Source organism: Enhydra lutris, unplaced genomic scaffold (assembly GCF_002288905.1).
Source record: "Enhydra lutris kenyoni isolate GAN:26980312 unplaced genomic scaffold, ASM228890v2 scaffoldscaffold34, whole genome shotgun sequence".
Classification (NCBI taxonomy): Eukaryota; Metazoa; Chordata; class Mammalia; order Carnivora; family Mustelidae; genus Enhydra; species Enhydra lutris.
This window is the reverse complement of record NW_019154118.1, coordinates 15885737-15899476: the sequence shown is the minus strand read 5'-3', so window position 1 is coordinate 15899476 and position 13740 is coordinate 15885737. Positions and strand designations below refer to the sequence as shown.

The 13740-nt window shown below is 44.2% G+C and overlaps 1 protein-coding gene across 1 annotated transcript; it reads right to left on the bottom strand.

Moving 5' to 3' along the window:
• Nucleotides 1-2101: 2101 nt before the first annotated feature.
• On the bottom strand, nt 2102-10717 carry LOC111153959 (myelin protein zero like 2). Its single transcript, XM_022513315.1, has 5 exons — nt 10352-10717; nt 9129-9298; nt 8438-8648; nt 5129-5276; nt 2102-2165 (listed from the first exon to the last, which is right to left on the bottom strand). The coding sequence occupies exons 1-5, from the start codon at nt 10404-10406 to the stop codon at nt 2102-2104; spliced, it is 648 nt and encodes a 215-aa protein (XP_022369023.1). The 5' UTR covers nt 10407-10717.
• Between the last annotated feature and the right edge of the window lie 3023 nt (nt 10718-13740).

Genomic DNA, 13740 nt, shown 5'->3' with positions numbered 1-13740 from the left:
CAGCAGAGCTGGTTGGAAGCCAGGTCACAACTGGAAAAGCCAAAGAAATCTTCCATTAACTTCAACTTATCCTAGGGTTCTTGTTCTTGGGAATCTTCAGCTTCCTGAAATATAAAAGCTTAAATGGATAACACATTTGGGAAGAGTGCAGAGAGGTACCTGGAGTTACAAACTAAATATATATTATTAGGCATGTTCTCCCCTGTGAAGGAAAATATTCTTAATGTACTTGTTCTCCTCCTAATTCACCTTTTAAAATGTGTTTCTGATCCTTATATACTTCCCAGTGTCAGTATCGTGAATTCATAGCCTCTGCCTTCCATGGATATTTGGAAGACCCGTAGCGCACGCACACACATGCATGCCTTCTCTCTCTCTCTCTCTCTCTCTGTCCTCTTTTATTATAAACAAAATCAAGCACATAGAAAAATAGAAAAGACAGTGTTTAGAATTTACCCATCATCTAATTTTAAAGCATTTTTTGCATTATTTGCCATATATTTATTTGGTTTTTAATTTGTTACATATAAGCATATATAAATTTATATCTAATAAATGTATATTACATATAAATGTATACTTAAGATAGGGACATTTTTCTCTGTAACCATAATACTTTTATTATACCTAATAAAATTAACAGTAATTCCCTAATATTATCCATATTCAAACTTTTCAAAGACTCCCATTGTCCCCCCCCAAATCTTCTTACAACTGGTTTGTTCAAACCTAGTATCCATCCAGTGAGGACATCCAGTCACACTGCACTTGATTGTGTTAGTTCCTTAAATTTCTTTTCATTTCCATCTTCATTTTCCATGACCCTGACCATTAGACCCTTTTGGTATCCTAGATGATGTTTGTTTCTTGTTTTGTTGATCCAAGTTTTATAAAAACCATATCTGCTTGGTTTTAAAAAGGCAACCTCCCTCAGTAAAATCTCTCTCTGATATCACATTCTTCTGGTTTTACAAATTCTTCTGGTTTTACAACAGAATAATTTCTTTCCATATTCTGTTTTATAAATCCTTGAGGTCTTTCCCTGAACATTAGGCTACAAAAATGTGACTCTTTTTGCAAATAATAATAGTGGACTTACTTCAGAAAATAGAAAAAATTCTGATCATACAAAAAATAAATCATCCTACCCTTTAAGCATAATAAACCTGAAAACGGGGGCACCTGGGTGACTCAGTGGGTTAAGCCTCTGCCTTCGCCTCAGGTCATGATCTCAGGGTCCTGGGATCGAGCCCCCCATGGGGCTCTCTGCTCAGCAGGGAGCTTGCTTCTCCCCTCTCTCTCTGCCTGCCTCTCTGCCTACTTGTGATCCCTCTCTCTCTCTCTGTGTCAAATAAATAAATAAAATCTTTTTTAAAAACCCTGAAAGGGCGCCTGGGTGGCTCAGTGGGTTGAGCCGCTGCCTTCGGCTCAGGTCATGATCTCAGGGTCCTGGGATCGAGTCCCGCATCGGGCTCTCTGCTCAGCAGGGAGCCTGCTTCCCTCTCTCTCTCTCTGCCTGCCTCTCCGTCTACTTGTGATCTCTCTCTGTCAAATAAATAAATAAAATCTTTAAAAAAAAAACCCTGAAAACGGGAAAATAAAACTATACAGTACTAAAATTAGATTCATAGTTCCAATAACTAGATGAATGGAGTTGAAATCAATTCCAAGTAGTATAAAAGTTCTGTCAAAATGTCAGACATATCTATTGAGTCATTCTCTTGATGCACGATTGGTTTACAACAAAATGAAACAAGCAGATATCACTTCTTTCATTTAAAAAAATAAAGATTTATTTACATGTTGAAAGTGAATTATTCTTGGTCGTGGTAAACATACCCACACACCCTTGAATAATCTTATAATTCTCCCATCATCAATGGCCGTATGGTCTAACAGCCTCATCCTTTGCACAAAACCCAAAGAGGAAGCTGTCCATAACACTAGTAGAAGACTTATATCTCCCTGACCCGGCTCCTCCAGTTTCATGCAGGAAATACCTAACAGTCCTAAAATCTGGGAGATCCACATTAGAGATGGGCCAGATGAGAAAGCTAAGGAAAGAAATCAACTCATTTATGAGCCTCACCATCTAAGAATGTTAGTCTGTGTCTTCTAAATAAATGGAGACCTTTTTTTCTTGATTGAGCCTTTCCTCTTCTTTTCTGTAACGAAGTAGAAACCAATATCAGGTGAAAATGATAAGAAGCAAAGGAGGCAAGTCTTAGAAAGCAAGCTCCGGGCGATGTATTTTCTCCCATATTTTGGAAAGTGTTACCTGCATCTGGGAACAGATCCAAGCTTACAGAAAGCTATGCCACTAGTGCCATCTATCTAATAATACACATGCCTCCACATGACCCTGGGTCTCTGAACTTCTACATGCCTCAGAATACTTTTAGATGGGAACCTGAAGGAGGTAAAGCAGACACCTTAGTTTATCATTAGTATCCGGCCTCTAATTCCATTCCTTATTCAGAAAAGAAAAAAGAAAAAGTTCTGTGTTGACCTAAAAGCCATCTTTATTGCTTTGTGGTCAATCTCTAATGTCAGAGTTGGCTTCATTGGGCATCTTAAAATCAATTCTTTTTACTTCAGTAAATATTTCTTTAGGAAAAGAAACAAACAGTGCTGGGACAACTGAAAAACTGCAAATGCAAAAGAATGAATTTGGACTCCTACTTTACTCCATATACAAAAATTAACTCAAGGGGCGCCTGGGTGGCTCAGTGGGTTAGGGCCTCTGCCTTCAGCTCAGGTCATGATCCCGGGGTCCTGGGATCGAGCCCCACATCGGGCTCTCTGCTCAGTGGGAAGCCTGCTTCCCCCTCTCTCTCTGCCTGCCTCTCTGACTACTTGTGATCTCTGTCAAATAAATAAATAAAATCTTAAAAAAAAAAGAAAATAATCATAAATCTTCAGGACCTTAGGTTAGCCAATGGTTTCTTAGGTATGACACCAATAGCAGAAGCAACAAAAGAAAAAAATTGATGATTGGGACCTCATCAAAATTAAAAAGTTCTGTGCTTCAAAGGACATGAAGAAGAAAGTGAAAAGGCAACCCACAAAAGACAAACCCAACTTGTAAATAGGCAAAATGTTTGAATAGATAGATCTCCAAATAAGATATGCAAATGGCCAATAAACACATGGAAGGATGCTTAACATCATTAGTCACTAGGAAAATGCAAATCAAAACCTCAGTGAGATACCAATCTACACCCAGTAGGTGGCTATAATCTAAAGGTCAGACAACAAGTGATGTCAAGGACACGGACCAGTTAGAAGCTCCTATGTTGCTGGTAGGAGTATACAATGATGTAGCTGTTTTAGAAGACAGTCTGGCAATTCCTCAAAAAGGTAAACATACAGTAACCATATGTCCCAACAATTCCAGTCCCAGGAGAGTTGAAAACACATGTCTATGCAAAAATTTATAAATAAATGTTCATAGCAGCATTAGTCATATTGGCCAAAAAGTAAAAAAAAAACTAAAAGTCCATCAATTGAATGGATAACCAAGTGTGGTATGTACATGCAATGGAATATTATACAACCATAAAAAGGAATGTAGAACTCCTACTACTATATGCTCTACGTGGATGAACCTAAAATATTATGCTAAATCAAAGAAGCAGAAATTAGAGGCCACACTGTATGATCATCCATTTACATGAATGTCCGGAGTAGGTGTAGGAATGCTGGCCATGCTGACTCTATCTTTGACCCACCATCTTGTTGTAGTCTCCTTGATGACCTCTTCATGGCTACATGTTCTAGAGTAATGTATAAGATGTAATGTAAAAGTTAAATGTGAAAACTCCATACTCAACATTCCAAAACCAGAATATCCAGGGAGCCTGTTCTGGATTTCAACGGGCCCATTAAGATACTGGTGCAGATAACAGAGTTTTCTACAGAGGCACAGGTGGTGCCAGAAAGTCTGTTAAACGTTAGCAACCAATCACGTGTATCTGACACTCCCCCACACGTCCCGCTCCTTTAAAACCAGCAAATGAGGGTCACCTGGGTGGCTCAGTCAGTTAAGTGTCTGCCTTCAGCTCAGGTCGTGATCCCAAGGTCCTGCTTCTCCCTCTCCCTCTGCCTACCACTCTGCCTACTTGTGCTCTCTTTGTCAAACAAACAAACAAATAAATAAAACCAGCAAACTAAAATGTGGGACTTCTGAGGAGACTACCTGTGCAGCTGTCCAGATGGCGGTCCTCTCGACCCCCCCTTCAGTAATCACTCAACATAAAACTCGGTGTATTCTGTATGGGGCTGCCTACTTCATTAATGTTTCAAAGTGCTTCCTCAGCTTGGGGGGCACTCTACATTCTCCTCACCTTTGAACAATATGCATATCCACAGAAAGATTAGTAGCTGCCACCAGCAGGTGGAGGGGACAATGGTAATGGCTAATGGGTATGGAGTTTCTTTTGAGGGTGCTGAAAATTCTGGCATTAGTGGTGATGGTCACACAACTTTGTGAACATTAAAAAGGTGAATATTTATGATAGGTCAATTTCATCTCAAAAACTATGAATTTATTGAGCACCTTCTATCAGCATGGCTGCCTTTCCTAGACACTGATTTGACCCCTGCTGACTGCCCAGTGATCCTCACAAATGTACACTTTACATTAAAAGTAAGGAATTGCCTAGAAAAGTTTTATGTAAGCAGATTCTGATAATATCAAATCCTCCATAATAAAGCCTATAACGAAATCTTCCATAACATTAAGAAAGCTTTTGTAGGGCACCTGGGTGGCTCAGTGGGTTAAGCCGCTGCCTTCGGCTAAGGTCATGATCTCAGGGTCCTGGGATCGAGGCCCGCATCGGGCTCTCTGCTCAGCAGGGAGCCTGCTTCCCTCTCTCTCTCTCTCTCTCTCTGCCTGCCTCTCTGCCTACTTGTGATCTATCTCTGTCAAATAAATAAATAAAATCTTAAAAAAAAAAAGAAAGCTTTTGTAAAGTTACTAAATCACACCCCTAATTTATCCATCCTGTGAATTTAAATTTTTTACAAGACTTACTCAGAGGGAAGAACATCTGTTCAACAATCATTAAAATACCAAGAGTCATGATAGAAGAGTGTTAGAAGACTTCCCAGAACTGCCCAGCCTTACGGTTTTATCTCCACCACTTTATGAGCTCTCTCAGCCCATCGTTTCTTCCGGAAATGCTGGACGAGGACCACCACGATTACGATTATGACCATCAGTGCACAGGCAGAGCCAATGGCCAGGGCCAGGAAATAGATCTCAGAGAAGCGGACTGTAAGGAGAAAAGGCGGATCTCATGTTTCTAAAAAGAGAAGGGACGTGATGAAACCTAAAGTGCGAAGAAGGATGTATTTTTACCACTAAATGGAATCTTCCTTTCTCCTACCGTATGACCATGTGACCTCTAGGAACAATAAGCAAGCCACATGAATTACTTTAGTGGTTCTCAAACTACGGTGCCAGGAGTAGCAGCAGAGTGCTCTTAAGAACTTTGAAATGAAAATTATCAGGCGCCTGCTGAATGGCGGGGCGGGGCCCAACAATCTGTTTTAACATGTCCTCCAGGTGATTCTGATGCAGCCTGAAACTTCCAGAACCACCGAGCCAGTTGAACCACTTTGTGGGGTAAGGTTAGTGCTGACCTCATCAAACCCAGAGCCGTTTCTCCTCGATTTCCTCTCACCTCTGGCATTCAGTCAGTCATTGATTCCAGCTTATTAAGGACCTACTATGTTCAGACACTGCAATGGAAATACAAAGCCAAAAAAGGCATTACCTTCAGGGAACTCTTGCCCACCCGGAGGATAGGCAAGTTAATCAGTAACTATAGTCTAGTAGATAAAATGATGCAAGAGGGAACCCAGAGGGAAAGGTCCCTAAACCAGGCAGAATCTGTGAAGCCTGGGTCTCTTGGCTCTTAGTCTGTTTTCTGATTTAAGCTTCAGTAAACCCAGGGTGCCTGGGTGGTTCAGTCCGTTAAGCATTTGCTTTCAGCTCAGGTCATGATCTCAGGGTCCTGGGATGGAGACCTGAGTCCCTGCTCAGCGGGGAGTCTGCTTCTCCTTCTCCCTCTGTGCTGTCAAATAAATAAAATCTTTTTTTAGGGGCGCCTGGATGGCTCAGTGGGTTAAGCCTCTGCCTTCGGCTCAGGTCATGAGCTCAGGGTCCTGGAATCGAGCCTCACATCGGGCTCTCTGCTCATCGGGGAGCCTGCTTCCCCCTCTTTCTCTGCCTACTTGTGATCTCTCTGTCAAATAAATAAATAAAATCTTTTTTAAAAAATATTTTTTTAAAGGGTTGCCTGGGTGGCTGGTTAAGCATCTGCGTTCAGCTCAGGTCATGATTCCAGGGTCCTGGGATAGAGCCCTGCACTGGGTTCCCTACTCAGCAGGGAGCCTGCTTCTCCCTCTCCCTCTGCCTGCAGCTCTCCCTGCTTGTACTCTCTGTGTCAAACAAATAAATAAGATCTTTTTAAAAAATCATTTTTTAATTAAATAAATAAACTTCAGTAAACCCTCAGCGCCAGAAAAGACATTAGAAAAATGTCTAAAAAAATAAAAAATAAAATTAAAATTAAAAAAAAGAAAAATGTCTAGCCCAGGGGTTCCTGGCCTGCAGTCCATGAAGGAGGATGGGGAGAAAGGGGGGCCACAAGTCCAAAAACCCCATGTCATATTATGTGTATGTGTACATTTTTGTGGGAAGCAGAGTTGCAGATTTCATTAGATTCTCAGAGCAGTGATCACCGTATGTTTAAGAACCACATGTTCTTGTCTAACCTGTTCATGCAGGTTAGATGCAGATGAATTCAGAAACTGAGGTCCCAGGACATTCTATTACTCCTTTCAGTATTCAAATGACTTCTCCAAGGTCACAGAGCTCTATTGATGGGGCCCCAAGGATGATACTAGGAATGAAAGGAGGAAAAACCCTACCACTTTACAGGCTTATATATTTTGGGTAGTAATATTATGTGTTGGTTAAGAGCATGCACCAGAATTAGGTCCAGATACCAGCTCTACCATTTACTAGCTGTGTGATTTGGGGTAATTAACTTATTTGAGTCTCAGTTTCTTCAAGGTATTAAGCAGGGGTAACAATATCCATTTCTTGAGTTCTTATTTTTAAAAAATCTATTCCTGGGATGCCTGGCTGGCTCAGTCAGAAGAGTGCACAACTCTTGATCTCAGGGTTGTGAGTTCAAGCCCCACATTGGGTGTAGTAACCACTAAAATAAGTAAACTAAAAAAAAAAATTGTATAAATTGTTCCATGGTGTGTCTACATGTAATAAACACTCAATCTGTGGTCACTATTATCATTTTCAATGCAAACATATTTTATTCAGTGCAGGTGAGAATCTAGGGAATTTTTACATCTATTACATCTATTATCTCATTTTATCCTCACCATAATCCTCACTCTATTATTCTTAGTGTAAGGAGAGAAAGGAAAGATTTATTGACAGTTGGTAAATGATAACAATGGCTCAAACCCAGATTTACAGCTCTGAAGTTTTATGGTCTTTGCTTTTTATTATCTGGCTCGGTTCCCGGGTTTGCCTTTACAGGATTGCAAGCGATACGGTGCATTCATACAGCTTTGGAGTTAAAAGATGCTTGGGATTGAGTTCTACATGAATCTGTACAAGTGACTTAATCTCTGGGAGCCTCAGTTTCCTCATTAGTAAAATGGAGAGCACTGAGAGCACAATAAACTGATGTGATATATAAAGATGGAAATATGCAAAACCGCTGGCATGTCGCAGGACTTAATAAAGGAAAGCTTTCGATATTGGTATGTGCCGCCTGGCATGGTCCTATGAGTTAAATGAGCTAGTGTGTTGGGGCACCTGGGTGGCTCAGTGGGTTAAAGCCTCTGCCTTCAGCTCAGGTCATGATCCCAGGGCCCTGGGATCGAGCCCCGCATCGAGCCCCGCATCGGGCTCTCTGCTCAGTGGGGAGCCTGCTTCCTCCTTTCTCTCTCTCTGCCTGCCTCTCTGCCTGCTTATGATCTCTGTCTGTCAAATAAATAAATTAAATCTTTAAAAAAAAATGAGCTAGTGTGGGTCCAGTGTGGGACAGTGCCTGACACAGAATAGGTACTCAATATATATCTGGAGAATAAATGAGTGAATGAACGGATCTGATGTTAGCCTTTTACCAGAGAATTGCTTCCTTTCCGTTTTACAGTCTCAATGCCATTTCTGTAACAGATTCCCTCCTCAGTTTGCTTAACTCTCTGTTTCTTTCCACAGCCAAACAAAACCTTTCTCTTTTTACCCCTCAACTCCTCAATCTCCCTCTGTAGATTGCGGATCTGAAGGGCTAGCCCCGCTCTCCACCCTTTTAGCCACCACAAAAGATTACCCCCCTCTTTTCAACATGCTCTCACCCTTCCCCAAACCGTTCCCCACCAACCCCACACAACCTACCAGTGTGCACGACGCTGAGCCGAATCTCCCCTATCAGCCCATCAACGTCAGGTGGGTTCTTCACCTGGCAGGTGTATGTCCCATTGTCATCAAACTGCAGCTTCCACAGGATGATGGAGACGTCATACCGCTCAGGGTTCCCGTCCCACACCACCCGATCCTTGAAACGCCCGCTCATGGGTTTGAAGGGATCCACGTGGTAGTAGAATACCTAGAAGGCAGAAGCAGCCAGAAGTCTTCTTCAATACGTGGGCAAGAAGGCTGAGGTGGAGTTAGCCAGACTCACTGCCCCATCTGCAGCTCTCTGCCTAGAATCTCCGGCTCTCAGGGCGCCTGCGTGGCTCAGTCGTTGAGCGTCTGCCTTCCGCTCCAGTCATGATCCCGGGTCCTGGGATGGACCCCAGCACTGGGCTCCCTGCTTGGCGTGACGCCTGTTTCTCCCTCTCCCACTCCCACTTCTCCTGCATGTGCTCTCTCTTGCTGTCAAATAAATAAATAAAATCTTAAAAAAAAAAAAAAGAACATCTTGCTCTCCCACTAATGGACCTCGCAGTTCTGTCTCTGTCCCAAGAATTGTTTCTCAGCTTTGCCCTGCACTTGTTGCTAAGAAAAGCAAAGGGAGGGCGAGGAGAAACAAACTGGCTTATTCTCCCAACCAAGGTCCCCTGGCCAATGACAATAATCTACTTACAAACTGCTCAGGCCCCCCATCTCGAGGCCGGAAGTTCCAGGTCACCGTCAGAGCATCACCCACGGGGGCAAAGCTGGAGAAAGTGCACTTTAACCGAACATCTGTCCCATTGACAGCCTCCAGCGCTTGGGAGGTGTAAATTTCCACCGCAGCTATTGGCCAAAGGGCCGCCGCCAAGAAAAGAAAAAGGGAAGATGTGTATTAAGAGAATTTCTGGGGACACTGTCAAAATAAATGTCCGAGTGAGGCACGAAACCAGAGATGCCCCAGCTCTCAAACTTACTTCATCCTGAGTCTGCATACTCCCACCTACGTGCCCCTGGGACCTTCCCATGCCCCCTGGGACCTTCCCATGCCGTAGAACAACCAAGAATACCATTCAGCGAGCCTTCTTAGTGCCCTCACTTTCTCCACGGCACCATACCCCAGCCTTGGGGTACCCCCTTCAAGCTGTTCTAAGGAACTACAGATGTCGGTAAATAAAATTGAAAACAGAAACAAACAAATCAAAACTAATCATAACATGAATCAGACTTGGATTCAGATTAAACATTATGTAGAGTGTGAATCATGGTCCCCTAGAAGTTTTCCGGACAGGGTCCTTCTTACGTCATGAGGTCGTACTGTTGGTAGCCTTCTGCGGAAACTGAGTTCATCAACCCCCGCCAGCTTCTGCTTTTGCACCCCTGGAACGTCTATACCACATGGCTTTTTTTTGTTTTTTGTTTTTTGTTTTTTGTGTTTTTTTGTTGTTGTTTTTTTTTTTACCATGACATTTACACTGAGAACTTGCACGTTGGGGCAGTTTCAAAATTATGGAGGGGGAGGGGAGGGTCCTCTCTCCTTAAATTCTCTGCTTTTCCAGGGCTGCTGCGAGTCCCCGATGAGACACAGAAATCCTGGTGCCAAGTCTTGCCTGCAGTGGGAGGTTGAGAGCAGCCAGACGGAAAAAAAAGAAAAAAGGCTTGTAACCTGAGATTAAAAAGCCCTCTCTGTGCGGGAATCACCAGCCGCCGAAACACACCTAAACCTGTTTGTCCAAAATCAGTTCTCCAAAAACAACCCACCAACTTCAGTTTCCAGTAAAGTCAAAACCAGAACGCACAGCCACTGTGGCTCAGGCTCCCCCACAAAGCTCTTGCGACTTCGGAGACACTTAGCTAACTCTCTGGGGTAGGCTGGGAAGGAGCAGAGGCTGAGAGAAGCCCGCCGGCCCTTACCTGTGAGCTGTATGCCAAGGAGAAGCAGCCCAGCACGCGAAGGGCTCTTGCCATACATGAGGGAACCCAGCCCTGGCCGCGGAGACCAGACCGGGCAGACCGAGGGCTCCAGCAGCCTGCCAAGGCCACTCCGGTAAGAACAGAACTGCGCTGCTCCCCGGAGAGAAGAGCCAGCCCCTCACCTACTGGGAGGCTGAGCGCCAGTGCCTCTGACTCACCCCTGCTCCGCTGCCGCTGCCGCACTTTGCTGGAATGACAGGTGGGGCCTCAGCTCCCTACTGCCCTCCTCCTTTCCTCCCTCCCGCCTTCTGTGCTACAGGCAGTCCGCACTTCGTTCCAAACCCTGCAGTCCACTCTCTACTTTCCAGTTCCTCTGATGGGGTTCTGGCCTCTGGATGGCCTCAGAACCAGCCAGAGGATGTGATACGAATCTGGAACGTCCCAGGCTGCTTTGGGTCTGGCCCCACACACACACCGGTTTTTTCTAAGCAGGCTTCCCGCCGACCTGGGAAGTGATTGTTGAAATCACCTCGCAATGATTCCGCTTCCCCAGCACCTCCCTGGGGCCATGGGAGCCTAGACCGGATTCCCCACTCCAAAGCACTCCGAATGCCTTAAGGCCCTCTCCGACAAAAAGTCCTCCAGTTTTATGCCCTCAGTTTTTAGTCGAACATTAGCACAAGGATCTCTGTGCCTTTTCTAGTTTGTAGCTTTCTCCAGACACCCACCTAAAATAAACCGGTCCAAACACATCTCCATGTTTAATGATGCCTTCACTTTGAAGAACTTCAAGAAGAAGCAGGACAACAACCTTGCCCACGTAAGCTACTAGCTCAACCCAGTTCACCTCCCCAATATTCCCATGAAGTGTTGTTAAGGGGATACTAAGAGCCCAGAGAAGGTAAGTGATTTGCCCAATGTTGCACAGCTGGTAAAAACCAGAACTTTTGTGACTCTTAAGTCTAATGCTCTTCCTGCAAAATTACACCCAGCGTGAACCATGGACGCAGAGGACTCTCAAGGAAAAAGTTTTCATAATAACTTTTCTGTGCCTCAAATTTCATCTGCCATTTTTAGGGCAGCCATCTGCCTAAAAAATCTGGAGAGCTGAGGAATTTAAATGAGAAAAGGTGCCTCCTTGTCTGGAAAGAGGGTGGCTAATTGTGACAGATCAACGAAGCAGGTCTCGAAACAGCCCCAGAAGACAAACGAAGGTTACACCTTGAATGAAGAAGCAGCTTGAGGAGGAATCTAACCCTGAGCAGAAAAGAATTACCCTAATCCCCGGGTTAGCAACCCAGAAACTGAGGATTCCTGTTAAACCCTGGAGCGGGGAAGTGGCCAGAAAATGGAGGAAGGGACAGGCTGACTGGAAAAGATAAAACTTCATAAAGAGGGAAGAAAATTCCACCAAGGGAGAGGCAGATTACAGAAGTGGAAAAGAAAAGCCAAAAAGAAAAGAAAAGCAGAGGCGCCTGGGTGGCTCAGTCGTGAGGCCTCTGCCTTAGGCTCAGGTCATGATCCCAGGGTCCTGGGATAAAGCCTTGCACTGGGTTCCCTGCTCGGCAGGAAGCTTGCTTCTCCCTCTCCCACTCCCCCTGCTTGTGTTCCCTCTCTCGCTGTCTCACTCTCTGTGTCAAACAGATGAATAAAATCAGAAAGAAAGAAAGAAAGAAAGAAAGAAAGAAAGAAAGAAAGAAAGAAAAAGAAAGAAAGAAAGAAAGGTAGCAGGAGAAAGATGTCATGACCCTAGAAGGAAGGAAGGGAGGGAGAGAGAGGGAGAAAGGGAGAGGAGGGAAGGAGAGAGAGAAAGGGAGAGGAGGGAGGGAGAAAAAGAAAGGGAGAGGAGGGAGAAAGAGAAAGGGAGAGGAAGGAAGGAGAAAGGGAGGGAAGGAAAGAGGGGGGAGGAAGGAAGGAAGGAAGGAAAAGAGAGAGAGAGAAAGAGAGAAAGAAAAACAGTGAACAACAAAAAACAGTTGCTAGAACAAAGAAACCCAGGTGCTACCCCAAATGAAGACCAGGGGTGTCTTAGCATGAATGTTTTATTAAGGTGAGTGTTCCTGAAAATAGAGTGGCTCCTTTGTCAGCTTCTAAGTCAGAGAACAACCAAAAATCAGCATGCTGGGGAAAATCTTAAAAATGGTGATGGGATAAAATAGAGACTCTGGGGTATGTAGGTCTGTAGAGCTCAGCTGCAGGAGCCTGAAAGAAAAGGGGTGAAGGAAACGTGATCCTCTTTGTTGGCTTTTAACTTGCGGACAGAAATGCAGCTCTCAAGGAAGGGGGTAGGTAGAGCCTGAGGTTTTGAAGTCTAGAGCAAACTGCAAAATTTGGTGAGAGGTAGAGTTACCAAAGAGCTCAAGGATACAGAGAAAAGCATCAGGGGAGGAATCAGGGCAGGCAGCCTGAACAAACCGCCTGTTGTCCGGAGCAGAAGAATCTCTCCCCCAGGTAGCCAGATGCCCTGGGAGCTGGCTGCCAGCCCTGCTCTGAGGGTCAGCAGCCGCCCAGATCCCATTCTTTAGCAGAGTTCAAGTTCCGGGCTTTGTGCCCAGCAACGCCCAATTCCTTCCTTTCAGTGAACGGGAGTGGCTCCAGAGTCACCCAGTTCCCCTCCTTGGGAGGGGAGGGAGGAGACCAATGGCTAGACTCCTTGTCAAGAAAACACTTGAGTTAAGAAGGACATTTGCCCCTGAGTCCCCAGGGTGCCCATCAGCGGGGCTATGATCAAAACTGGAGGCTTCTAGGTAAGGTCTAAAATGCACTTAGTCCCTAGGCAAATGGGAGAAAAGGAAGAAGAGAGAAGTTTCCAGAAACATCACTTTTTTCCTAAACTTTTCCAGAGAAAAATCCTGATTTTTGTTAAAATAGATGGCGTACCAATGGTTTTGAAAGTACCTCATCTGTCCCAACAGCCTACATGTTTCCCAAAAATATTTCCTTTTTTCTTTTTTCTTTTTTCTTTTTTTAAGATTTTATTTATTTTTTTATTTATTTTATTATTATTTATTTTATTTATTTATTTTAAGATTTAAGATTATTTTAAGATTTTATTTTATTTATTTGAGAGAGCGAGAGAGAGTGAGAGAGCATGAGAGGAGAGACGGTCAGAGGACGGTCATGGAGCTGGGAGCCCGATGCGGGACTGGATCCCAGGGCTCCAGGATCATGACCTGAGCTGAAGGCAGATGCCCAACCAACTGAGCCACCCAGGTGCTCCCAAAAATATTTCTAATGGGGTACCTAGAAACCCACTGGGGAGGAGGAAACGCACCGGGGTTGGGGGGCTCAAAAGTCAAGAAGGACAACTCGGTATTTGTAAAAGTTGTCATGTTAACATCCAAGGCAAAAATGTGGTTTTTCTCACAAGATGAAATCACCAAGGGAAACAA